A 27,713-nucleotide genomic window follows, 5' to 3' on the forward strand; every position below is an offset into this window, starting at 1 on the left:
ACCTTCCCTGGACTCGTGGTAACAGACACCTACCCTACCCTACCCTACCCCGGGAACCTGAACGTGATGTAGTGTTACGTGTCTGATTAATATGGAAACCTAACCTTGGGTATTTTAATTAAGAACCGTATCACCTGAAGATTAGTACCCCCAGGTTATTTCACCTTAAAGATTAACCATCCTGGCGCTAACCTAACCTAACCTAACATAACCTGACCTGACACAATATAACCTAAACTAACCTTAGCTGACCTAGCATATAACCTAGCCTGAGCTAACATAGTATAACCTAACCTAATATAAGATACAACTTATTTGACCTTTCCTAACCTAACAGCACAACATATCCAAACAATATATAACCTAACACCTCCAGGTAGTGTTAAGGTGCAATCATCGGCTGAAATAAGCTGTGGGTGGGGGTGGGGGTGGGGGTGGGGGTGTGGGTGGGGGTGGGGGTGTGGGTGGGGGCTCCAACACACCATGGTAACCCGTATCTCCAAACGGTCAACCTATATGACCTGTAGCAAATCTATCACGTCCGTCGTTACACACCAATACCCAGTCATTCATAAATACTTGACCACTCGACTCGTATATACAGAGTCAGGTAAGCACATTGCTGACCAGGCTTCGACCTTACTACGAAGGAGGGAAGGATCACATGAAGATTAAACACCCCAGATTATTTTACCTGAATATTAATCAACTTAACACTAGCTAGTAGGGATAATTACAGGTGTAGTGAGGTGAGAATTCTTATTGTCGGGAAGCGAGGGGCACTGTTGGGCAAGGGAGGGAATACTGTGGGGGAGGCGAGGGGCACTGTTGGGCAAGGGAGGGAATACTGTGGGGGAGGCGAGGGAGGAGAGGGAGTGTAGGTAGAGGATTAACAAAACAGATGAAAACACCAAGTCGTGTCAGGATTTATTTATTTGATTCCCTGAAGGTGGTTTTGTCGAGGCTGTGAATCAAGACTTAAACACTCCGGTATGGGAATATTGATTGGTGTGTGTGTGTGTGTGTGTGTGATGTACGGAGAAAATATTAAATAAAACACACACATACACACATATATATACAGGGGGGTAAGTATAATCTATCAACACATTAGATCATTGTTACCACCCGTATTTCAAGAGAGCACAGGGGGCAGGGATGAGCGAGCTGCTTATGACCTGGTAACATGATGATAAAGAGTGGTGAGGGAGGTGACTACAGTGACCTAGCATTGAGGAAGATGTCTTCATTGTGACCTAAAGTAAACATCAAGAAGTACTACAGCATGGTGACTCTAGTTATATTAAGAATTAACTTGATGTCGAATAGATTAATTGAGAAGTTTAAATTATAAATATATACTAGGAAAAAAATATTGAGCTGCTGGGAATCGTTCACACACCAAGATGAAACAAAACAACCTCTCAATGCGCACTGATGACGTAGAAACAGTTGAAGATCAGGGTGCTCAACGGACAGACCTTTCGTCCAGAGTACAGTTTAAACTTACAAATAATTTAGTAGTATTCAATTTTTATATAATGTAAAAAAAGATTCGGGTTACATGATTTCGCTGTTATTTAAATGGCAGTTCATAGAGATTTTAATCCCTGAGTACAGTTGTTTTTGTAAACTGGTCTTACACACTTGCCTGGAAAGTTCATTTTCATTCCGGGTTGGACAAATAGTGACGAAACTCTACCCATTACCAGCTTTCGCCCAAGCTAGATATACCAGTTCTTAATCATTACACACCTGTTCGAGGTAAGCAAACTTTTAAATACTTATTATCATCATCAGGGTATTATGTGAATGTTCTGCTTTTACGGATGGTTGTCTGCAGTCAGATGCGGGTAGATTAGATTGTGTATGTGCAGTTTGTAAATAGAAAGAATCAATAATATCAAACGTGAAGACTGAACAACTAGGCCAGCACAACCCCAGAGTGAATTAATGTGAGTCTACCTAGCCACTGACTTGCCTGAAAGAAAATGGAGGTGATGTGATTTTCTGTGACTGTTTTGCAATCGATGAACGGCATATCAGCCTTAATATTTTAAGTGATATGTGATATTAAAAGGTATGTGATAATTGCTAAGGAGGGTAACCTTTGTAGTGATCCTGTATGAACTCTGTCCCATGTTAAAATTGGCCAGCTTGACCTTGTTGATCGATTGGCCAATGACGCAGTAACAAAGACAATATACCGTGATCTTGGACTATAAATGCTGTACTTAAAAGCATTCAAGTAAATATCGTGAACTCTGACCAATAAGAAATGGCCTGCAGGAACCTGACCGTTGTAACATTAGTAAATATGAAAAAATTTGTGACAAGAGTTAGCGGTGTGGCCAGCACAAGGACAGAACCAGACAATGTGACGTAGTCGTGGCCAGAATTAAGCGAAGTTACAGGAACACTCGGCATGTAAACTCTGTGACTAATGAATATTACCAATTCTATTATCTCTTCTTGTGTATAAACCTCGGTCTTACGTGTCGGTAATAAAACCCTCGGTGACAAGAACTCATTAAACTTTTCAGATTTTGGTTTAAATTGTACCCCAGTCTTGCCAATAAAGCTGCTGAACTAACTTTCACACCTCAATAAAGAAGAGAAGAAAAGTGATGATGATGATGATGATGGAGGAGAAGCATAAAACATGTGAGTTTGTCCTCGTGTTTTCTCTCTTGTTTACTCGGTATTTAGTCCAAGATTCACGTGGGTTATGTTGAAGTTTTATCTTGCTATTAAATTCATGTCTTTGAAGAGTGAAGAGAGGGAGGCGAGGCCAGCGTTCAGCAGGTCTAAGGTGTGATTGTTCTGTTTCGTGGCTGCGGCTCTGGTGATGTTGGCTCTGGTGACGTTGAAGCAGGAGGCCGACGACACCACCTTCACCGTCGCCTCGCTCTTGATCCTCACCATGTCCAGACCCTGCTGGTGACACATCACTACCTCCCTGGACTCTTCTGTTGTTTCGCTGGACTCTCGTTCTATCTCGTTGGCTCCTCTGTTGCCATGAGAGAAAGGAAAGAGTAAAAACATAACTGTACTTCCTTTAATTAATATTCGGTTACTTTTATGTAATTCCTCTTCATTAAACGAGGCATTTTCTGAGTTAAAAATGTATATCATTCATTTTTATATGTTCGCCTGTGAGGAGTACATTATCAACCAATCACAACAATATATATAGTATTTTCGTTAAACCAAGACTGTTTCTACACTACCGTGAGACTCACCCGTTATCCACATGGTCGACGCTGGTGAAGGTGAGCTTGGCCAGACGCAGACTGGTGTCGCAGAAGAGGACGCAGTAACTCAGCGGGTTGAACATATCAGCTTCATAAGTCCACTGGACGAGGGCCTCTCTAGCACTGCTCAGATTTTCGTGGTGACCAATGAAGAAAACATAAGACCTGCCCCGGGCGAAGGTTCTGGCCCTCCTGCAAGACGCCAGAAACATTTATTGGTGGGTTATGCAACTCCCAGCCAGAACTGCAGTCTTCCAGTGTAGGAAATTATTATTTTTATTATTATTAGCAAATTTGAGATTATCACTTACTCTGGTGTAAGATTAAAGTCTCGGAGGCTTCCGTCATCAGCAAAAAAGGAAACTTTCAGATTACCACGAAGGTTTCCCACCACTCCTCCAGGGTCAGCAAGATCCAGCTTCAGCAGATAGTGATACACTGAAGGGGATGAAAATATACTCAGGCAAGAGATCGACGTAGTTCTAGTAACACAACCACCTGAAGGTTTATTTTCGTGATGGACAACCTAAGTCAATCTATTCATTACAGTAGTGAACGACTCTGTCTGGCCGTCAACAAGCTAACACCAGATATCTCCTGAAAGAGTTTTACCTGTAGTTAAAAGCAATCTCAAGACCTTGGAGTGTCAATAATTGGCTGGGTTGTGGTTGGCTGCCTGAGATCTCTGACCAGTGTTGTATGGGCCTTCACAGTAGTCTATGACTTATTACTGTTGCCCGGTAACTAGAGGTCTACCCTTCGTCAGCTTTTTAGAAACTCAGACAAGTGCTGGAGACTCGTAGGTGTTGGGCAGGTGTGTAGTGTATATAAAGCCTCCAGCAAGAGAGAAACTTGACAATTTGTAAACAACTCTGCTGGCTCTTGAGTGGGTTCACGACCTCTTACTTATAGTCAAGTCATCTGTTGTCTTCGCTTGATGATAAATAGTCAGTAAAGTATAAGTGTATGACTTGAAATTTATAGAGACGCAGAATTAGAAGACTTACAGCAGTAGTGAGGTCCGGCGGTGGTGGTGAGGTAGAGGCTCACTAGACTCTTGTTCTGGTTACTGCCCGGCCACTTGTCAGCGTGAAGACCCAGACGAGCACAGCCGCGCCCGTCCTCCCCACAGCTCACACACTTCCCCTACACAGTCAGGACAATAGGAGCTGATCACAATGCCGTGAAAAGATAACCTGCAATAAGATACACCTGGAATATGGGGCAAACTTCCCTACAGCATGACCAACTCTTGCATCTCATCCAGAACACAGTAATGAATCGATCTTATGGCAGACTTTAAATATGGTCCTTCAAATCTCTTGGCTTGATGGAAACAAACAATTATTCACAAAGTCTGTCCGCCAGAGGAAGAAAGAACAAATTATGAACTAGCGAATTCTTACGTTCACATAGTGTTTGTAGGAGGGACACTGGAAGGCGGTGTACGGGCAGGGGGAGAGGATAGAGTCGGTGAAGAGCTTGGGTGCCCTGAAGTGGTTGCAGGCGACCAGCTCCTTCTGCGCGGCGTCCAGGCCTGTGGGAGGTGAATATACTGTTGAGTGAAGGAAGTGCTTCTGGGAGTGTTTACTAAACTTGACGTCTATGTTAATTAGGAAGAGAAAACATTGACTTACGAGACACATGATCTAACGTAACATGGTACAGATTCTTTTACAAGTCCTCGGTGTAACTGTTTATACTTCATGTACCCACAAGATGCAATGCAGTGCTTTGTACATCATTGTCGTCGTTGTTGTTTTGTTTTACCAATGAAAAGAGCAGACAGAGAAATCAGACGTAATGTTAGTTTTATCCACCGAGTTCTCGTCCCCTTGCCATAGGCTGAAGATATTTGAAGTAAAATGATTTTGCACTGATAAAAGGAAACCAAGTTGGATGCTTCCTTTTCATCTACGCATGCGAGGTGTTTGTGTGTGTGTGATGTCAAACTCTGTCTTATGTTTTGAAGATGTCATGATGCCTGTGTCTCACCACTGCAGTCTTTTAATTGAAGCCATACTGTTGATCACTGAGTAAATTGTCATGTTGAATGTGTTTAATAATGTGAATACTGTATTGATTTCCATTTATAAGTCTTTGCTACTATTAGAGGTGAGAAATTAGGGTGATAATTGGAGAGGTTGGATGTAGCACCTTTCTTTGGGGGTATAATTAATGTTAGCATACTTCCTTGAAAAGCGGAAGGCTGAAGTGCCAATTGATAATCTGCACAGAGCAGGAGAAAGCTCAGTTGAACACTTTTGGAGAACAAGTGAGAGAATCCCATCTGGAGCTGAAGCCTTGTTGGTGATTTAAAATGTAAAGTCGCCTGCACTTATACCTGGTACAGTAACGCGCGTTTTGTGAGATATGGCATTCCTGTGTTTGTTTACATCGTATTAAAGCTCCCAGAATGACCCTAAAGAACCTCGTAATAGTAGCCAGACAAAGGATGCTAGATGAGGTGTTGAAGGTTGGTAGTTTGTTTGGCAGGGGGACATCTGGCACGTTAACGGAGGTGTGTCACGGTCGCGCGCTGACGATCATAGTTGTCTTGTTTAGGATTATGTTGGTGGATGCAACAGTTGGAGATGTCTACTGTATATCTGTACTTGATGACTGGAAAAATAATAAAGTCCAGCCCAGTGACCGGGTGTAATTGAAGCACAAAGTAAAAGGCAGCAATTGTGAGAGGGAGGAGCCAGGAGGGATCTGTGCCCCTTAAGCCCTTCTAGGACATGATGGTTTTGTATGTTCAGTAAATCTGAAGAACTAGAATCAAGGTAAGAGGGAAGATCATGAAGGGAGAACTTAGGACTGACCCTCGTAAAGGCTGAGACCGTCTGTGAGGGCCGTCATGGGGACGCGGGTGAGGGAGTCGCAGCCAGGCTGGTTCCTGCCGTCGTTGGGGTAGAAGTCCAGGTGACCGACCGGCTGCCTTAGCCCATAACCTGCCAACACACCTGAGTCTGAACACCTGCCTTGTCTCACAAAACTAATAAGCGAGATTATATATCATTTAACAATACATTCACCTTTATAATAACTTGCCATGACCAGAAGGAAGATAAGTAAAGCTTCGATATATCTATACGTGTTCACAGTCCTACAATTTTTAATGTACATAAATGTTGCAATGTAATGTCTTGCCGACATAAACCATTCAACGGTTGACGCCTTTATGTACTGACACCGTTGACCAACTTTACATTAACAAATTTAAGAGCAAACCCGTCGTGCATGGCCACCTGCATGTTGTATATGTCCCACCACCTTGGGACCAAAGAATCACTATAAAATATATTACTCCGCCATCACTGCCTACCCGTGCCCAGGTTGAGGATGGAATCTGCGTCACTGTGGATGACGTCAACAAACACGGCGTCGGAGGGGTCGAGGCGGACGCTGGGTGGCATGTGCTGGAAGAAGGGCTCGGCGGGGTCCAGCCCGGTGATCCTGCCCAGCCCGGACACCCGCTCTCCGGCGTACCCTGCAGCACCGCCACAAGATGTAGTGGACAGTTTCATGTGATACAAGAGTCTGCCTTAAACCTCATTTTTATGTAATTATCAGTCACAGTATGTCGAGATAAAACTTCAAAAACAACACAATAGAATAACGTCTCTGTGGCCTCAGCCGGAAGTGGAATAGAGTGATAACTATGAACTACTGCACGAGACTGTGACCGTGTTGACGCATCATCCTTCAGTGAGATAGTGTAGTGACTTGCAACACACTCACCTGCAGTGTGTGAGCCAAGAGAGTGACCAATGATATGTACATCCTTGGGGTCGAGAAGAGCGTTGTCTTTGAGCCAGTTGATGAAGTGGGCAACCTCGAGGCCAACCACTCGAGTGTTAGCGGTGGCCTGGGAGTAGAGAGCCTGAGACCCGCCAGACCAGTCCACCGTCACCACGTTGTAGTCGTCGTAGACCAGCAGGGTGCGAACCATGTCCTGCACGGGAAGTTTCTTGAGTAACGTGTCATGGATATTTATTTGTCTCATGTATTGAAATTAATCACATTTAAATTGTTACATGTACCTGTATATTTTATTTATACAGTAACATCATCATAAACTACTTAAACTAACGTTACCAGAACCAAGTGTGTGTTCGTCGTTACTAACCAACATCCACGTCTCGGTGTTCGTCTCCAAGAACCCGTGTATAATGATCTTGGTCTTCCTCGTCGGTGTGAAGGTGGTGTTGGTGAGGACTCTGGTCAGGTTGATGCCCTCCACTTGGGTCCCCAGACTATCCTTCCTGGAGTGGACGGTAAATAAAACATAGATCTCCTCCCGTGTGTTGGGTGGAAGGTTGAGTGGGCGGTGGATGGGGTGGAAGAAGTCGTCGTGGGTGAGGAGACAACCCAGGTCCTCGTAACAGAGTTCGTCCTCCCCCTCCCCTGAGTGGTGTTAAAGGGTTACTATAGTTATCTACAAGAGAATATAATGCTCGTACTGTAGTTACTTGACTCGCAACAATTAAGTTCAGATATAAATTAAGAAATATATAATACACAACATATCCTGTTAGTAAGATAGTGTAAGTAATGTAGAATCAACTTACTGCTGGTAATTCCTGGCTGAAATTGTCTGACAAGCGGCCTGTAGATGGGGTGAACAGCCGCCCGCAGAACGTTACCGATGACGGGCAGGTCGCGCAGGCCAGAGATAATCTCTCCCAGAAAACCTTGCTGGCTCCTTTGCACCGTGGCCGCCACTACCACGAGCCACCACACCCGCATCCTGTTGCTTCTCACCAACACCTCTGTGACAGGAGACGTAGTGTATAAAACTGTAGTGTGATGAATGTATTGCGTTTTGCTCTTGTACAGTACAGTTTATCCCCACCTCCCCCAGCACACCAAGACTCTACCCATTGTCATGAGGCGCTCGAGTGATGCACGTTTACCTGGCGGGAGGAGTGGTACAGGTACTGCTTCCTCTAGACTGTGACTCACTTCACTACATCTAGACTGACTCGCTTCATATACAGGGTTGACTGACTCACTTCACTACATCTAGACTGACTCACTTCATATACAGGGTAGACTGACTCGCTTCACTACTTCATCTAGACTGTGACTCACTTCACTACTTCATCTAGACTGTGACTCACTTCACTACTTCATCTAGACTGTGACTCACTTCACTACTTCATCTAGACTGTGACTCACTTCACTACTTCATCTAGAATGTGACTCACTTCACTACTTCATCTAGACTGTGACTCACTTCACTACTTCATCTAGACTGTGACTCACTTCACTACTTCATCTAGACTGTGACTCACTTCACTACTTCATCTCGACTGTGACTCACTTCACTACTTCATCTCGACTGTGACTCACTTCACATCATCATCTAGACTGACTCACTTCACTACTTCATCTCGACTGTGACTCACTTCACTACATCATCTAGACTGACTCACTTCACATCATCATCTAGACACTCACTTCACATCATCATCTAGACTCACTCACTTCACTACATCATCTCGACTGTGACTCACTTCACTACATCATCTAGACTGACTCACTTCACTACATCATCTAGACTGACTCACTTCACATCATCATCTAGACTGACTCACTTCACATCATCATCTAGACTGACTCACTTCACACTGTAGATCCTCAAGGAATAACAGTACCCACACTTGTAAACATGAGCAGAGTCAGTAAGCAACCGCTCTTTCCCTACTGCTCACCTCAAGGTTCACTGACCCTCTTGTCTTGTCAACCCCGATTTAAATACCACCCAAGGGACAAACGTAATCCTAATCGTACCATATGCTGTACCTTAGTTAATCTGATGCCTGTAGTTACCCCTAAAAGGATTCAGAAATGGATAAAAAACAAAATCATTACTTATCGTTGGAGCGTAACTATGTCAATCTCCCTTAAATCACGACACACTCCAGGTCGTTAGTTAAATAAACCAGCCTTTATAGAGCCCCGTGTTGAACAGTAGTAGTAGTGTGGTGGAGGGCAACTAATGAACAGAAAGTTTAGAAACGTGTCCTAGAATGAAGGTAGAATAAATACGGTATACGTGTGTTACCTGTTGAACCTAGGATGGCTCATTTCACCACACCCACTGGTTGTTATGACAGTGTTACTTACGGTATACTAGTGTTCCTTTAGGGTGTTGGTCGGATTAGTTCCCCCGGCCAACAGTCCTCACACACGGCCAGGCACACACAGGCATGAAGAGGGGATGCCAGTGTGTGCTGTCTTCCTCCAGTTTATAAATTAAGTGGGACTCAGACGCCACCAGCCAGATGGTTACCACAGGGAGAGGATGATGTGTATATGTGCTAGTTTACCAGGAGGAAAACACCCAGAACCACATTCGTCACTGTGTACTCGCCCCCACACTCTGCTTTCTCAACAGATGTTCTCAGGAAACTTTTTGTCACTAATTCCAACTCTGGTTCATTTCATTTGAACTTCCTTGTAGATAGTTCTTCCAATACATTATTTTCTACAAACTTTTCTGTGTGTTGGAATGTATGCTATTGCCATGCGTCAGCTTTAACGGGTTATGGGCGGGGGAGGGGCACACTCGGTAACAATACATCTCTATTATACTCTCTTCATCTGTAACATCCGGGGTTTGTCGGGACCAAGAGTGATGGGTGGAGGACGAGCCGTGAGTCGAGAATGTACAGTTCATACACACTTTATTTCGCCACTGACGCGACCTCAATCTTCATGAAGTTTAAAATTGTATTCATATATTAATTAAATGGAGGTAAACACACCTTATTCCTGATGCACCCAATTTTCTTTACAGATCACTTCATTTTTCCCTGGAGACACTTCCTTAACGAGCTACCGTACCGCACTAAGATCATTCTTTCCCACGAGTCTTGTTGTGCCTGTTCCCTGAGCACTTCCTAGTTGTAGTGTCACCTCGCGCTCTCCCCGCTTGCCACTGCACTACCACCCGCTGCTGCCACACCCCCCCACACGTCTGCCTCTTACTGGTCCAGGCGATGTACCGGTCACACGACTTTCCAGCCACTAACGTTGTAACCTAATTACGGTTACGCAAGGGAAAGTCGTCGTTGAAACGTTTCTTTCAATAGTAAAACGTCCGGTGTCGAAATGTTTCACTCTAAGGTGTAAATTTCAATGCCGAAGTGCCCCATAGGGTGTTACAGCTCAGGTTCTCCTTCACACAAGTCTTGGGTGTGAGTGAAAGTCTTATATACCAAATACTGTATAATTAAACAATGTGTCTGGTCCACCCAAAGCCGAGTTGTGTATCAACACATGCCGGCTGACTGATAACTGCATCTCTCTCTGTTATTTCGTCATTCAATCTTAAATTTGAGAGAAAAAAAAACAACTTCACCGCTGTAGGAGGGAGTAAAGAAGGAAGGAGGGAGGGGGGTCGACGGCAGCTTTCACCAGGTATTTAACGGGATTGGGGCCGCTGAACGTCTCTCTCTTACTTGCCCGTGAAAACCAAACCTGATTTACGAGTGATTCTTCTTGATAACTTGATTAATACTTAGTGAGTTCGTAAAATCAACTTTGAGATAAAAAGAATGTTGACTCTTCACGGTCACTCAGTCTAACATGCAAATTGATAAACCTATAAATATTTTCAAAATCACTCGCAATTAAAATACATAACCATGAAGGGTTGGAGCTATTGCCTTCACGCTCCCAAGACTAGAATATTCTGGATGATGATTACTATACGGAAGCACTCGACCGATCCCTCAAGCATTCATTTCTCTACATTAGTTATTGTGCAATGGTGTTAACAAGTGAGGTGTGAAGAACTGTACAGATAGAATGGACGCGTGCAGATCAAACAATCGGGCTGCATTCGTAATCCGCAGGAACAAACAGCAGTTAGAATGTAAACACGGTCAAACAGCAGACATGAGGAAGGCTGAAGATCTATTTTTTTTAATATATTTGTTTTAATATTTAATCTTGTAATAACGTAAAAATTGTTCGAATAACGCCAAAAAATTTCGAATAACTAAAAAAAAATCGAATAACGCTAAAAATTGTTCGAAAAAATTTTAATGTATTTTTAAGTTTGCTATGTCAGATTATGTTTAGAAGAATTGAAGTCCACAGTAACGAAGGAATCATTCTTCAAGTATTTTTGTTAATTGTACTTCAAAAGTTTCTCTCCGATCTGAGAATATAAAGTTGTATGTATGTACGTATGTAATATTATGATGGTGAACGATGCTTATGTTCTGCTTCAAAACAACCCCCACGCTGGTCTTGCGTACACGGGCTATGGCGCGTGGTGGAGCTTGATTGTGAAAGGTAGAGAGAAAAGTCCATGATGATGATGATTGCTGCTGCCTCTCCACTGACCACCAAATAAACTGACGGAAACAATAGCCTTACTTCCGGGTCAATATACTTTCTTATACGATTTATGTTTCCGTGCTTGGCCTGAACTACACCCATCCAGTCGTTACCATGGCTCTACTGACAGCCCTCATGTTAAATTAGGTGATTAATGAGTGAATAATTCGGTCATATTAGCTAGCTGGCTGTTTGGTTGGCTGTAAGCTGAGAGATTATTTGGTTGGCTGTTATAACGGTTGGCTAACAGGCTGGTATGTTAGGTTGGTAGTTAGCTGGATCGAAGTCTGATCTTGTTCAGTGACTTGACCGAACAGTTAGTCGGCCTCATTACCCGAGTCGACGTTATGCTATACACATCCCCAACCTGTAGTTCGGGCGCCCGCTGATGGAGCCCGCAAGGGTTTATAAGAAAATTGCCAATTATTTTAGATTCTTTGTAAGAGTGAAATTAATGAAAATATGTAATAACTTGATACAACTGTCGTGTACAGAACGTGTGTATTTACCCCAGACTGGGCCCAGAGAGAGAGCCAGCCTTCTCACTGGGGTAAATACACAGGTCCTGTACAAGAGTAAATGTAAACCGTATGTAACTGGTAACAGGTGTGTAAAGCTGCAAATAACTATACAGTATATAGGAGATTTTGTTTCTTGAATGTAGATCCAAAGTTTTGGTGCCCTTCACTATATTTATAATGTTAAATGTGGCCCCCAAAAGGTTGGGGACCACTGCTGTACACCTTTGTGGCGTCACTGTTGACACTTCATCTTGCAAATGTTACAGCATTACCTGTTTATCCTCCATTATTACAGTAGCTTTTGTATAATTCGTCCTTCAACTTGGCCCCTTGAGGCCCTGTTGTAAACAACTTTCAGGTGCAGGTAACCACAGAATGAGTTTTTGTTTCAGCAAATTTCTCGAAATGTTGCCGCGTAGGGCACGGCTGGTGAAGGTAGTCATGCCAGCATGGTGTGTTACTGCTCTTTAGCATACATGGTCACACACTAGCGTAGTTCATACACTAATCATCAACCATAAAAAATCTTTAAACTACTGTATATTGCCGCTATAAAACAGCTCTGCCATCACCCTTATGACAACTGTTGTCATACGGAAATAATAATTACCTCTGTTCTTTTTACTTAAACCTGTACTGGTGTTTTGGATTAGTATTACTGAAGCAGGATCGGAATCTTTGGAATAGAAAGTTTCTGGGTTGACTAGGAATGATCATGTAATACGCTGAGTGCACCTGTACTTAAACGTGGTCTGCAGTTAAAGCCCAGTATTTCTTACCTAAAAGTAGCAAGGTTTTGTTCATGGAGAGGGAAATATAAAGGAAGACTGCCACTGACGAGTCACTGGTGGCGGAAGAGGGAGGGTCGTGACTCATGTGTATGGGGTGTCGACACTGTATACCGAGAGTGTGATATAGTGGGATCAGGTGTATGTTGGATAATAATCAACATGAAGGGTTAACAAGTCGTTTACCTTGAAACAGGATGTTGTTGAGGGAGGATAATAAGGATGGTGGTGTATAATGCTGGAAAGACGAGCCAACTGCAGGGGGGGGGGGAGTTGTGGACATGTTTAATAAGCAACATCTTGGTCTTTGTAATAGAAGGAGGATTGAAATTAATAAAAAAGAAAGTTGTAAATATAAAAAAAAAAAAACTTTGGAGGACTTTTAGTGCTAGAGCAGCTAGATGGACGACTGTATAATTATGTAAGCGGGTGATGGTGCGAGTGTCCACATACGAACAGGAGTCCTTGCAGTTGCTAAGAACACACAGGTTTTAAGTCGTCCATGCCACTATAACTTAAGACGACAGGTACACAAACATCACGTGTCAAACCATAGTTCACCACTCCGGTAACAGTAAAAATAACAAGGTCGCCAATGAAATTAATAAATGAAAGGAATAATTGCAATACACTAAGAATAAATTAAAATACAAATTCATTTAACAAAAGTAACATAGCATCTGTCAAAAGTACAAAAACATGAATCAAAAGACAAGTTTAAAAGTATTAACCGATTTGGGAATATTCACAACTCAGCAGACAAAAAAGTTACGTTGATCATAATTACAGTGAGAAGTAAGCAAACAGTAACGAGGGTTAGGGTACACCAACCAGTACAATGAAGATTATATAACGTCACCGTTCTTTTACCAGGAAAATATTACGAAATTTCAAACCTAGTACACAATATTACATCCTACATACAAGATATTCAATCCTAATCTTCCTCCACTTTCCTTGACTCACACACTCAACAATATAATGTATACTCAAGCTAAGGTCTTTTCTATGTGTTGAACTCTTCCACCGTTTTCACCTTCCTCGACCACGTCAAACCTGCCTCTCATCCTGTCCAGTGTACTATGGTCACCTTATCACATTTTAGCGGGAATCTACAACCAATCAGTCATCAGTTTTCCAGTGACGCCATGAAACGTCACCTCGGACGTTTCAGCTGGGTTCACACGTTCCATGCCCACGTGGTCTAGCTATGTTGCTCATGTTTCTCATTGATCCTTTCTACTCCCGGGACTCAACGTCATAATACCAACACCTAAAGACCACCCTCCCACCCGTGACCAGGAGTTAAACACATCTCTGGTAATAAAACAATTGATATAAAACGAAATTCTCACTATACATACAGTACACACAAAGCATCACAGAGGACCTTAACTAACCAACTTCACCCAACCATAACTCCGCCAAGGCCATACTGAATGTTCCCTAGAATAAGCGACCAGCCTAGGTGCACTCTGATTGGCTGTAGCAAATAATGTGTTGGAATGTAAACAATAACGAGACGGTTCTATTGTTAGTTTTTGAGGCTAGATAAAAGGAAGTGTTTATGGGACTTGGTTGTAATTTCCACGTGTCTGTACCCCCGTTTATTCCCCCGTCTCTGTAACCCCCCCTCCTCGCAGATCTGTCTACCCGTCTCTGTAACCTCCCCCCTCACCGCAGATCTGTCTACCCGTCTCTGTAACCCCCCCTCACCGCAGATCTGTCTACCCGTCTCTGTAACCCCCCCCCCTCACCGCAGATCTGTCTGCCCGTCTCTGTAACCCCCCTCCTCACCGCAGATCTGTCTACCCGTCTCTGTAACCCCCCTTCACCGCAGATCTGTCTACCCGTCTCTGTAACCCCCCTCCTCACCGCAGATCTGTCTACCGTCGTCTCTGTAACCCCCTGCAGATCTGTCTACCCGTCTCTGTAACCCCCCCTCACCACAGATCTGTCTACCCGTCTCTGTAACCCCCTCACCCAGTCTGTCTACCCGTCTCTGTAACCCCCTCACCACAATCTGTCTCCGTCTTGTAACCCCCCCTCACCGCAGATCTGTCTACCCGTCTCTGTAACCCCCCTCACCAGATCAACCCCCTCACCACAGATCTGTCTACCCGTCTCTTGTAACCTCACCCCTCACCACAGATCTGTCTACCCGTCTCTGTAACCCCCTCCCCACGTCTCAAGGCTGGCCCGTACTGTTAGGCGGTTATATTTATTTTATAAGACAAAGAGACGACGGACATTTAAACAGAAGAATAAGTGATTGGCACCTGTATGCAATTGGGGCGTATAAAAAGTGATTGAGACGTAACCTAACTTAACCTAATCAAATTTAACCTAACCTAACCAACCTACCCTAACGCTAACCTAATCTCTCCCCCCCCCGGGTAGTGTTAGGGCGCTTAATCAGAGTAAATAAGCTAGGAGGGGGGGGGTGCTAATTATCAGGTGATTCAAAATAAGCAAGAATGATATGATGTAGCATAACCCACTCCTTCCTTCCTTCCTTCCTCCCTCCCTCCCACACACACACACACACACACACACACACAAATGGGTTAATAAAAAGTAGTTTACCATCACATAATAAAAAATAAAAAAATACTGGTCCATTGGCGGAAGGAACGGAATGGCGTGTCAAACAGGTTCTAAATCTAGGGAAGGGAGGTTGTATATTGAAGGGTGGGGGAGGGAGTAAGAGGAGGCAGTTGTTGTTTGGGGAGAGTAAGGGGGAGAAGGTTGTTGTTTGGGGAGGTTAAAAGGGGAGGATAAGAAGTAAGGGTCGATGGATGAGGAATAAGAGAGGAAGTTAAAAGGAGGGAAAGAATCGGGAATAATGACGAGGGAGAGGAGGAGGAGGGGGGGTGAGATGTTTCCGTAGGGGTGAGAAGGTAACAAAAGGGAGGGAGATATAGTGTGTGGAGCAGGGAAGGGGATGAAGGGAGAGAGAATCTGAAGGGACAGTGGTGTAGAGTGTGGGGAAGGAAAGGGAGGGAGGGAGGGAGGGAGAGGAATGAACAGGTACAGATTGCAGGAGGGAGGTTGGACAAGGTCAGCTGACATTGGTGTGAGACATGGTCGCGGTGGAAGTTAGTATTAGCTGAGAGGCGCTGGTGGACCCAAGACCGGTAAGTGCTCACCTCTGCCTGTGCGTTGGATGTTCTTAACTGGTAGATACATTTCCTCACCTGTTGGACACATTCTTACCTGTTGGACACATATTTTTACCTGTTGGACACATATTCTTACCTGTTGGACACATATTCGTACCTATTGGACACATATATTTATCTGTTAGACACATATTCTTACCTGTTGGGCACATTCTTACCTAGTAGATATATTTCCTCACCTGTTGGACACATATTCTTACTTAGTGGACACGTATGTATTACGCTGTGTGTAGCCAGATGATGTGCCGCCGTGTTTGTGTGGCAGGATGTGTGTGTTTGTGTGACCAGAAGAATTGTTTGCAGGTTGTTTGTGGCACCAATTAAATCCTTTCTTAAGCCAGGCAAATTGTTTGTTAGGTCACTATCAGGCGAAGTATATTTAGAGCCATATAAGTGTTTGTGTAGGCAAGCCAGATATACTGCAGTGTTTGTGTAGACAGGACCGATATATTGTTGTGTTTGTGTAGACAGGCCAGATATACTGTAGTGTTTGTGTAGACAGGCCAGATATACTGTAGTGTTTGTGTAGACAGGCCCGATATACTGCAGTGTTTGTGTAGACAGGCCCGATATACTGCAATGTTTGTGTGGACAGGCCCGATATACTGCAGTGTTTGTGTAGACAGGCCAGATATACTGTAGTGTTTGTGTAGACAGGCCAGATATACTGTAGTGTTTGTGTAGACAGGCCAGATATACTGTAGTGTTTGTGTAGACAGGCCAGATATACTGTAGTGTTTTGTGTATGAGTGTTTGTGTAGACAGGCCCGATATAGACTATACTGCAGTGTTTGTGTAGACAGGCCCGATATGCTGTAGTGTTTGTGTGTAACAGGCCAGATATACTGTAGTGTTTTGTGTAGACAGGCCCGATATACTGCAGTGTTTGTGTAGACAGGCCCGATATACTATAGTGTTTGTGTAGACAGGCCGATATGCGTAGTGTTTGTGTAGACAGGCCAGATATACTGTAGTGTTTGTGTAGACAGGCCAGATATACTGTAGTGTTTGTGTAGACAGGCCAGATATACTGTAGTGTTTGTGTAGACAGGCCCGATATACTGTAGTGTTTGTGTAGACAGGCCAGATATACTGTAGTGTTTGTGTAGACAGGCCAGATATACTGTAGTGTTTGTGTAGACAGGCCAGATATACTGTAGTGTTTGTGTAGACAGGCCCGATATACTGTAGTGTTTGTGTAGACAGGCCAGATATACTGTAGTGTTTGTGTAGACAGGCCAGATATACTGTAGTGTTTGTGTAGACAGGCCAGATATACTGTAGTGTTTGTGTAGACAGGCCCGATATACTGTAGTGTTTGTGTAGACAGGCCGATATACTATAGTGTTTGTGAACAGGCCCGATATACTGTAGTGTTTGTGTGGAGCAGGCCCGATATGGTGTTTTGTGTAGACAGGCCCGATATACTGTAGTGTTTGTGTGAGACAGGCCCGATATACTGCAGTGTTTGTGTAGACGGGCCCGATATACTATAGTGTTTGTAGTATAAGCACAGGGCCCGATATACTGCAGTGTTTGTGTAGACAGGCCCGATATACTGCAGTGTTTGTGTAGACAGGCCCGATATACTATAGTGTTTGTGTAGACAGGCCCGATATACTGTAGTGTTTGTAGACAGGCCAGATATACTGTAGTGTTTGTGTAGACAGGCCAGATATACTGCAGTGTTTATGTAGACAGGCCGGATGCATTGTTTGTGAAGAGAGGCCAGATACGCTGTTTGTTATGGGTAGTAGGCCACCTCTAGACAAAATTAACAATATATAACTGGACAAAATCAATAATATATCACTGGACAAAATCACTAATATATCTCTGGACAAAATTTTACGAGTTAAGATTTGATTAAGTTAGGTTTCGTTTTATTTACTAGGGCTAGTGTTGGTTTGGTTTGATCAGGTTAATGTTTGATTAAGCTGTTAGCCGTGGTTTGGTTAGGTTAAATTAGTTTAGGTTAGGTTTATTCAGGCTAGATCAGGCTTGGTTTGGTCAGCTGGGGGGTAGCAGAAGAAGGGGATTTAGACAGTAAAACCTAACCTAACCTAAACTCTAAACCCACCGAGAGCCCGGCTGTGGGGGGGGGTCTTGCATATCCCTTGCCCTCCCCCCTCTCTCTCTCTCTCTCTCGAAAAACTTTCAGCGGACGCCCTTGTACATAGCCTCTACAGTAACTGGTTCCGTCCTGCCTGGAGCAACGTTCAGTCTGTCTGCACTCTTGCCCTTTCCTCCCGTGGCAGTGGTTAAAATATTATATAGGTAATGAATACAAATATAGTATAGACAACAGAATGGAGAATTTTTTTGGTAAACACATCATAGAAAATGGAAATCTGACACCCTATACTTTAACTTTATTAAGGAGGAGATTATATATCGCTTTAGCATCTGTTGTAATACGTCTTGTGTGATCAGTTCAGTACCAGCATCGGTTACTCTCCGGATACTTCATGGTGTGGTGTTGGCACTAGCGGTCCGCCCCGGGCGGCACTTTTGGGGGCGGCACTTTTGGGTCTGCTCATCACCCATATCTGCAGCTACTGGAGACGTTAATCCATCCCTTTGTATCGGCGGCAAGTTAATCCTTGTCGTGTCTGACCTAACACCTGACCCACATCATCACGGCCACGTCATGAGCTACACCCTTGCTATGCGCCCCCCCCCGCCACACACACAACCTGTAACCTGTTGAGGATTAAGGAAACTTATAAAGTTTAAGTATGTTTGGTGTGTATTTAAAGCATACTATATTTGAGTATGTGAAAGTACAGTAATATTATAATGGTACACAAACTATTTAATATATATATATATATATATATATATATATATATATATATATATATATATATATATATATATATATATATATATATATATATATATATATATATATATATATATATATAAGAGTGAGTCACTGTGCAATATGTATTTTTTGTGGGGGCACGGGGGGGTGTGGGCGGCAAACTCAAGGGCCGCCCCGGGCGGCACACACTCTAGCTACGCCACTGGACCGTTGGGTGTTTACGTTTCTGAGGCGGAGCTGTGATGTTGACTAAGCCTTGGTGTGTGGTCAGATTTGAATACATAAGTGTGTGTGTCCAGGTGGCGGGAAACACAGGGGGTAGATCACTCGTATAACCCAGCTAGTACATTAAACTCATCGACTAATGTGTATATATATATAATTTATATATGTTAGTAAGCTAATGTGTGTATGGGTTGTATAAGGTGTTTTATCGTATGTTCGTCCCTGTATGGGGGTAATTATGCTCATGTACATATAATTGCATCCTTGACGTAGAAAATATAATCACGTATAATTACATCTGATGGCGGGTGGTGGGTGTGGGAAGGGGTTGAAAGAGGAAGCATTGTGGCCTCTTAATCTGTATTCCTTTGACGTCCCAACATAAAAACCTCCTCATATAAGACGACAGAATTGTAACCTTGGCTAGTAGTTCCGCATGTGAGGGGAAGAAGGGGAATGGGGGGGCAACAGGTCTGTCGTCTCCTCAAGAGTTCTCCTTAGGGACACTGGTTCATCTGACGGGACAGGGGCAGGGACAGGACAGGACGGGACAGGCGTGACGGGACGGGGCGTGGTTGCATGGGTATGAAGGATGGGTGTAATTTCATCAATGCTATACCTCATTTATTTCCCTCATTTTCCTCCCTCCCTTCCTTCCTTACCCTTTCTTTCCTCCCCACAGTTACTACATCCCTCCCTTTCTTTCCTCCCCCACCTCCCCAAAACGTACTAGAATAACCCACCAAGACCAACGCACCAGCTACGGAAACCACAAAGGTATCCACAGGTGATTAATCTGAGGAGGTCGACCAGGTAGCATCGTCCCAAGGTGTACCATCTCCTCATGGGTCACCTTTCCAGCCTCTCTACCCCCATCCCATCCCCCCCTCCCTTTTCCCCGAACCACTCTTGGGATTACCAGTCAGACCTATTAACCTCTCCCCCTACCCCCCCCCCCATCCCAACCCAAGAGATGATGGTGTTTTCTCAGTTAATATGAACAGATGGAGGAGGGGGAGAGGGATGTACTGCCCACCTGGTGTATGTTGGTGGTGTTATGCGTATTGTTAATCATCGCTACTGCCAGGTGTGAATTAGTTTTGGCTTGGTTGTATACAGTAGTACAGGTGTTAACGCGGTCTTATACTGTGTAGGGGAAGACTCGTGTGTTGACGAGAGAAGCCAAGAGCGAGAGATTGTCTAGATATAAAAGTTTGTGTGTGTGTTGAGTGCGAGATGAAGTGTGTATGTGCTTGTTGAGTGCGAGATGGAGTGTAAGTGTGTGTGTGCTTGTTGAGTGTGAGATGGAGTGTGTGTGTAATAATAATAATTAACGGTTTATTGAAAAAGTTCTGCAGCCCGAAGGCTGAAGATATACATTGGACATAAATGACTTATTACATACATTGACATTGGTGGTTTAACAAAAGCCTTCATTAGAGAAAGGTAAAGGAACATACAATACAGTGAACATACAAATTAATGTTTACACACGTAGATCATGAGAGCTGAGGTGTTGAACAGCAGACACGTAGTGTAGTAACTCCCTCACAGATGGCGTTACGAGGGGCCTGATGTAGTAATTCCCTCACAGATGGTGTTATGAGGGGCCTGATGTAGTAATTCCCTCACAGATGGTGTTATGAGGGGCCTGATGTGGTGTAGTAATTCCCTCACAGTTGGTGTTACGAGGGGCCTGATGTAGTAATTCCCTCACAGATGGTGTTATGAGGGGCCTGATGTGGTGTAGTAATTCCCTCACAGTTGGTGTATGAGGGGCCTGATGTAGTAATTCCCTCACAGATGGTGTTATGAGGGGCCTGATGTGGTGTAGTAATTCCCTCACAGTTGGTGTTACAGGGGCAGTATAACTCACAGATGTGTTATGAGGGGCCTGATGTGGTGTAGTAATTCCCTCACAGATGGTGTTATGAGGGGCCTGATGTGGTGTAGTAATTCCCTCACAGATGGTGTTATGAGGGGCCTGATGTGGTGTAGTAATTCCCTCACAGATGGTGTTATGAGGGGCCTGATGTGGTGTAATAATTCCCTCACAGATGGGGTGTTATGAGGGGCATCATGGCGTAATTCCCTCACAGATGGTGTTATGAGGGGCATGATGTGGTGTAGTAATTCCCTCACAGATGGTGTTATGAGGGGCCTGATGTGGTGTAGTAATTCCCTCACAGATGGTGTTACGAGGGGCCTGATGTAGTAATTCCCTCACAGATGGTGTTATGAGGGGCATCACGTGGTGTAGTAACTCCCTCACAGATGGTGTTATGAGGGGCCTGACGTGGTGTAGTAATTCCCTCACAGATGGTGTTACGAGGGGCCTGATGTAGTAATTCCCTCACAGATGGTGTTATGAGGGGCCTGATGTGGTGTAGTAATTCCCTCACAGTTGGTGTATGATGGGCCTGATGTGGTGTAATAATTCCCTCACAGATGGTGTTATGAGGGGCATCACATGGCGTAGTAATTCCCTCACAGATTGTGTTATGAGGGGCATCACGTGGTGTAGTAATTCCCTCACAGATGGTGTTATGAGGAACTTCACATGATGCTGCAGCAACTCATTCACTACGTGGTGTCGTAGCATCATGGGGACACCACGTGGTCTGCTGTCACAGGACTTCACTCACTCAAGTGGGTGAGGTGTGGTCCCAGGCCTCTCTATCGTGGAGTCTCAGGGGAATTATCACTGGGTACCTGGGACCTCACTGTGTGAAGGTTACCCTGGGTAAGACTCCACTGCAACTGCCGAGTTGTTTTTCACTGACTTAAGCACTGTTCACCACTATTCAACACTGGTTCCATTCCTTTCCCAAATGAAATAGTAACTTCTGGCTAGAACTTGTTGATATTCCGATGGGGAGGAGGGTTCAGGGGAGGGGGTTGGTATGGGCCAACATACTGTAATAGTTGACGTGGCTGCTGCTGAGCAGCGCCAGGTGCGTCTGACCCGTCTTGACCCGTCGGTGGTCAAGGATGAAGTGTGTGTGTGTGTGTGTGCTTGTTGAGTGTGAGATGGAGTGTGTGTGTGTGCTTGTTGAGTGTGAGATGGAGTGTGTGTGTGTGTGTGCTTCTTGAGTGTGAGATTGAGTGTGTGTGTGTGCTTCTTGAGTGTGAGATTGAGTGTGTGTGTGTGTGCTTGTTGAGTGTGAGAAGGCGGGTGTGTGCTTGTTGAGTGTAAGATGGTGTGTGTGTTTCTTGAGTGTGAGATGGGTGTGTGTGTGTGTGTTGTTGAGTGTGAGATGGAGTGTGTGTGTGCTTGTTGAGTGTGAGATGGGTGTGTGTGTGTGTGTGTGTTGTTGAGTGTGAGATGAAGTGTGTGTGTGCTTGTTGAGTGTGAGATGGAGTGTGTGTGTGTGTGTGCTTGTTGAGTGTGAGATGGCGGGTGTGTGCTTGTTGAGTGAGAGATTAAGTGTGTGTGTGTGTGTGCGCGCGCGCTTGTTGAGTGTGATTATCAGGACTGTTAGGTTGTTGGCTGATGTGAAGTGGGGAATTATCATTATTTTTATGGTGACGATAAAGGTATTTATTTTATATATATATATATATATATATATATATATATATATATATATATATATATATATATATATATATATATATATATACAAGTAAATCACTGTAGGTGCGCGTGATCTAGGTATATGCTGATAACCACAAGGAAAGAAGAAAACACGAAGTTCCCAAGCGCTTTCGTGTAATTCACATCTTCAGGGGTGAGTACAGACTATTTTTTTTTTGTCTCGTGTCTTATCACCTTGATCTTACTTCTGAGCTGAGCGTGAATGTACTGTAAACATTCATAGGAAGAAAAATGTATCGTTATGGGAGATTGTCAGTGTGTTGGTTTGCCTATTTTTTGCCATAATATCGTTGGTTGAGTAAGAGTTATCATATCGTGAAAATAAAACTACAATACATACCCCGGCAGTGTCCATTCCTGGCTACACTGATCTGGGTAGGTTTGCCGTTTGCTAACAGGTTCTCTAAGGTTCTCAAGTTGCTGTTTTTGTTTTATGCCAAAGGTGAAACGTTCATTGATTCCAGCTGGTGTTTGTTTGTTCCCATCTCCGCTTAGTAATACATTTTTTACACTTTAATGACTTCTCAACACCTTAGTATTTTTATTTCTAGCTGTCACATATGGTTCTGTAGTTTAAACTTAACAATTAAACTGTATAAGTTTTTCACGAAGCAAACACTATGTACCTAACAGTTTAAGCCACTCCCACCCCCCTCCTACATGGTCCTTCCCAGGGCTCACACACACACTCGTCTTCCTAGTGCTACAAGGATGCGGGGTACACCATACAAGGCCAGTGCTCTTCTGTTTTCTGGTCTCTCTCTAATAATTCGACATTCTTTTATTGTTAGTGTTACGTTCACCTCTGTGTAGATGTTCGGTATTATTATGCATCTGCAAAATGGTAATGCGCGTATCTCTCACCAATATATCGAGGGTTCGAACCTCGGGCCGGACTACACGTGAGAAGGGCGTTATCCAGTGTGACCCTATCAAACATCACAGGGTCCCCGGTCCTTGGTTCCCTCCTGTACTAACACTGGATAGATCAATCGCCCGAATGGCTAGTAAGCTGATAAGCGGCGACAATTATTAAAAAATAAAACTTGGCTGTTTTATCTCTTATGTCAATATAAACGACATATTAAGATTGAATACCTCTCACGCAAATGTGAAAAACAGTGTACGGCCAGACATATTGCCTCACCCCTGAAGATGTGAATTACACGAAAGCGCTTGGGAACTTCGTGTTTTCTTCTTTTCTTGTGGTTATCAGCATATATATATATATTTTTTTTTGGGGGGGGGGCGTAGTCGCTGGCATATGGCGTCACCAAGGCCAGTAACAACTACGTCAGACAGTAATTCTCCCCCCCCCCTCCTAAAAAAAAGTGAAAATATACATCAATAAAAACGCTGAATATATAGACAGACAAACAGTCAGGCAGACACATTCCTGTACACACCATTTAAGCACCGAGGATAAACAAATTGTTAAAACATTTATTATTACAAACCGACAATCGGAGGAATGATAAAAATAAAAATAATAAAAACAAAAGTATTAATAAATAATAATTAATAATAATAATAATGATATATACTGAAAATTCTTATCATCTGAACGGACCAACTCGCCCGGTAGTCAGTATTCATTGACCCCGGGACTATTTCCTGATTGTCTGGACGTTGTTACTGGTTGAACTCTTAATATAACAGACAAGTACCCAGTCATATTCACCTATTTTGGCTTGACTAACTAAACTCACATGTGCGTTGAGTTAAATAAATGTGTCGTGATATAAATTTACTCTTGACTTCTGTAAATGTCGTAGGGAGGAAAGAATGATCGGGTAAATGTTATATCTCTACTCTGGCAATGACCTCGCGTCGACAACTTCCTGAAGGGAGAAGAATGGTGAACACAGGTTTATTATCGAGATCTTCCTTTGTGGCTTATAATTACACCAACCAGTTTAGTTTTTTTTTTGTCTCGTGTCTTATCACCTTGATCTTACTTCTGAGCTGAGCGTGAATGTACTGTAAACATTAATAGGAAGAAAAATGTATCGTTATGGGAGATTGTCAGTGTGTTGGTTTGCCTTTTTTATTTGCCATAATATCGTTGGTTGAGTAAGAGTTATCATATCGTGAAAATAAAACTACAATACATACCCCGGCAGTGTCCATTCCTGGCTACACTGATCTGGGTAGATTTGCCGTTTGCTGACAGGTTCTCTAAGGTTCTCAAGTTGCTGTTTTTGTTTTATGCCAAAGGTGAAACGTTCATTGATTCCAGCTGGTGTTTGTTTGTTCCCATCTCCGCTTAGTAATACATTTCTTACACTTCTCAACACCTTAGTATTTTTATTTCTAGCTGTCACATATGGTTCTGTAGTTTAAACTTAACAATTAAGCTGTATAAGTTTTTCACGAAGCAAACACTATGTACCTAACAGTTTAAGCCACTCCCACCCCCCTCCTACATCGTTCTTCCCAGGGCTGACACACACACTCGTCTTCCTAGTGCTACAAGGATGCGGGGTACACCATACAAGGCCAGTGCTCTTCTGTTTTCTGGTCTCTATCTAATAATTCAACATTCTTTTATTGTTAGTGTTACGTTCACCTCTGTGTAGATGTTCGGTATTATTATGCATCTGCAAAATGGTAATGCGCGTATCTCTCACCAATATATCGAGGGTTCGAACCTCGGGCCGGACTACACGTGAGAAGGGCGTTATCCAGTGTGACCCTATCAAACATCACAGGGTCCCCGGTCCTTGGTTCCCTCCTGTACTAACACTGGATAGATCAATCGCCCGAATGGTTCGTAAGCTGATAAGCGGCGACAATTATTAAAAAATAAAACTTGGCTGTTTTATCTCTTATGTCAATATAAACGACATATTAAGATTGAATACCTCTCACGCAAATGTGAAAAACAGTGTACGGCCAGACATATTGCCTCACACTGCTCTACTCACGCAGTTGCGAATAAATCGCCCTCTAGCCTCTATGTACAGAAGTAAACAAACAATGTATATGAAATTCCTGTATTGTACTCTGTAGCATTCAATGCCATATCCTGACCACGGAACGGTTATACACACCCTTTGTGACCTCGACTCTTTAATCCTTGTGTGCTACCCTCGCAGGATGGGTATGGGGTGCACAATAAACTAGTCACTAAGAGGCCAAAAAAAAGTTAAAAATTAATGGTGCAAAGTAGTAGTATTTAAGTGGATAATGAACTTGTATCAATAGTAACCTGTACTTTCACTTGTTCCAGGCAGGATGAGGGTAACGCTATCATGTTTGGTAGTGGTGGTGATGCTGATGACTCCAGCGTCCTGCCAGATCTTACAGGCACTGCTACCCCGACTGGTGGAGGACCTGCCAGCACTCTTACAGGCAATTATTACCCCACCCCGGACATCTGCCTCACCCAGGGATTCTCTCTTCCAGGCCAGGACTGGTAAGTTGTGTACACCACCTCATCACAACTTTATTTATTATAAGAGCATTATTTAAAGTCATTGGTGTCTTAAAGGCAGCAGCAGGTTCTTAGATAACACAACTCCTTCCTACTTGCAGAATAAAAGTTAAAAGTTCATAGTTGAGGATTTAACACACTCCTATTATTTGTTCGTCATTCAGTGACTGTTAACTCCTTGACCATCAATGAAGATGTGGGCATCCTTCCCCGGGAGTGTCAAGATCACCAGAGTGCAGTGTCATCCTTTTAACATTTTTGTATTTCACAACACACTGACCATGTTAAATAATTTATGCGTGACTACATCAGAAGTTTTCAGTCATACTAATTAATTCAGCAGATTACTAAGGAGATTTGCCCCTGAACGTATAGTATTCCTGAATGGTACAGAGGTGAGAAACAGTCATGGCCAGGCTTTGCAGTGGCCACGACAGGCCGCGTGTTTACCCTGGGTTGTGCCTAGTAGTGGACGCGGCCGGCTGGGTCACTGGCTGGTGAGCTCCTGCAGCATGTATGAGCAGAGGCCTAAAAAGGTGAGGCATCATCCGGGTGAGGGGGTTCCTTGGCTGGTGGGTGGATGTCGTTCACATGTTTGACGTCACCGCTCGCTGTGTGTAGAGGTCCAGAGGCATCTCCCAGGCCGCTGTGACGCCTCGTGATGTAGCACGCCACATGCGTGTTTGATGATATGAACCAAGGTATAGAGATGCTTTAGATCTTGGGTAGGGAGTGCAGCAGCCGAGTGCTTGCCTCCTTCGATCACAGTCCTAGTCCACCCATCTGTAAATAGGTACCTAACTGTTCAAGTTGGGGAACAAAAAACAGTTGAGTGCAGTGGTGACTACTGTCTCCTTGTATGCCAAAGAATTAGTACATAGTGTTCTGTAGCCACACCGTCCCTAACCGGCAGTCATGCCAACTGGACCCTCTCTCTTTCTATCAGTTTTTGTGATATAGATTTTTATTCTTCGTAGAAAGTATTGTTAACAAGCTTAAAGGATTTTGATTGAATAAACTTGCATGAGTAATAAAGAAGATTCAAAGGGAGGGGTATAGTCCTTGCTCGGATGGGTGGGAGTATATTGTTTCATAGTTTCACACTATAATATCTTTTGTAGGTCTGAAATTGAGAGGGGCGCACGGGGGAGGTGGGGGGCCATACCTTTAGTTGTGCCCCTGATTTGCTCGGAAGTGGAAGTAATCATTTTCATTCAGGTGATTTATAAACAAATATAGCACAGCCATAGCATCAGTATCGTCATGTTTTAACATCTTCGTTTATCACACTGGCCGTTTATGTGATCAGTTTTTCAAGTAGGTCATTGTCTGCACAACTCTTTTCTCTATAATGTGTGGCAATGAATCGAGTGTCGGTAAACAGGATCGCGTTAGACTACTTTCTTTGCTGGAGGAGTGATTGACAAGTGTGGTACAAGACACTGCACTGTTTATTGATTTCACTGAATTACGTGTATATGGTTTATCTAGTTTAATAGAAATGTATAAACTATAAACACCTCA

General features: G+C 43.6%; 2 protein-coding genes across 3 annotated transcripts in view; one reads left to right on the forward strand and one right to left on the reverse strand.

Annotated features, from left to right (window-relative positions):
- LOC121855931 (pancreatic triacylglycerol lipase-like) overlaps positions 1-27,713 on the forward strand; it is a 55,112-nt gene that overhangs the window by 12,362 nt on the left and 15,037 nt on the right. The window contains exons 1-2 of one of the 2 annotated variants that reach the window (XM_042351141.1): positions 16,000-16,058; positions 25,986-26,171. In XM_042351141.1, coding sequence (XP_042207075.1) covers positions 25,991-26,171 — 181 coding nt within the window. In that variant the 5' untranslated portion in view covers positions 16,000-16,058; positions 25,986-25,990. Of the gene's footprint in view, positions 1-15,999; positions 16,059-25,985; positions 26,172-27,713 lie in introns of those variants that run through there. The other variant, XM_042351140.1, reaches the window with a different exon arrangement.
- On the reverse strand, positions 916-10,225 carry LOC121855929 (pancreatic triacylglycerol lipase-like). The gene is made up of 11 exons (XM_042351137.1): positions 9,390-10,225; positions 7,829-8,029; positions 7,387-7,664; positions 6,999-7,212; positions 6,583-6,747; positions 6,080-6,208; positions 4,661-4,791; positions 4,262-4,400; positions 3,566-3,692; positions 3,243-3,446; positions 916-3,010 (listed from the first exon to the last, which is right to left on the reverse strand). The coding sequence occupies exons 2-11, from the start codon at positions 8,004-8,006 to the stop codon at positions 2,740-2,742; spliced, it is 1,836 nt and encodes a 611-aa protein (XP_042207071.1). The 5' UTR covers positions 8,007-8,029; positions 9,390-10,225; the 3' UTR covers positions 916-2,739.

Source organism: Homarus americanus, unplaced genomic scaffold, assembly GCF_018991925.1.
Source record: "Homarus americanus isolate GMGI-L3 unplaced genomic scaffold, GMGI_Hamer_2.0 scaffold19117, whole genome shotgun sequence".
Taxonomy (NCBI): Eukaryota; Metazoa; Arthropoda; class Malacostraca; order Decapoda; family Nephropidae; genus Homarus; species Homarus americanus.

Coding starts and splice junctions, on each gene's coding strand:
- LOC121855929 (XM_042351137.1), bottom strand. CDS start 8,006: ATGCGGGTGTGGTGGCTCGTGGTAGTGGCGGCCACGGTGCAAAGGAGC. Junction 7,213..7,386: donor ACACCGAGACGTGGATGTTG/GTTAGTAACGAC, acceptor CTTCCCGTGCAG/GACATGGTTCGCACCCTGCT. Junction 3,447..3,565: donor GACTTTAATCTTACACCAGA/GTAAGTGATAAT, acceptor GGCGTCTTGCAG/GAGGGCCAGAACCTTCGCCC.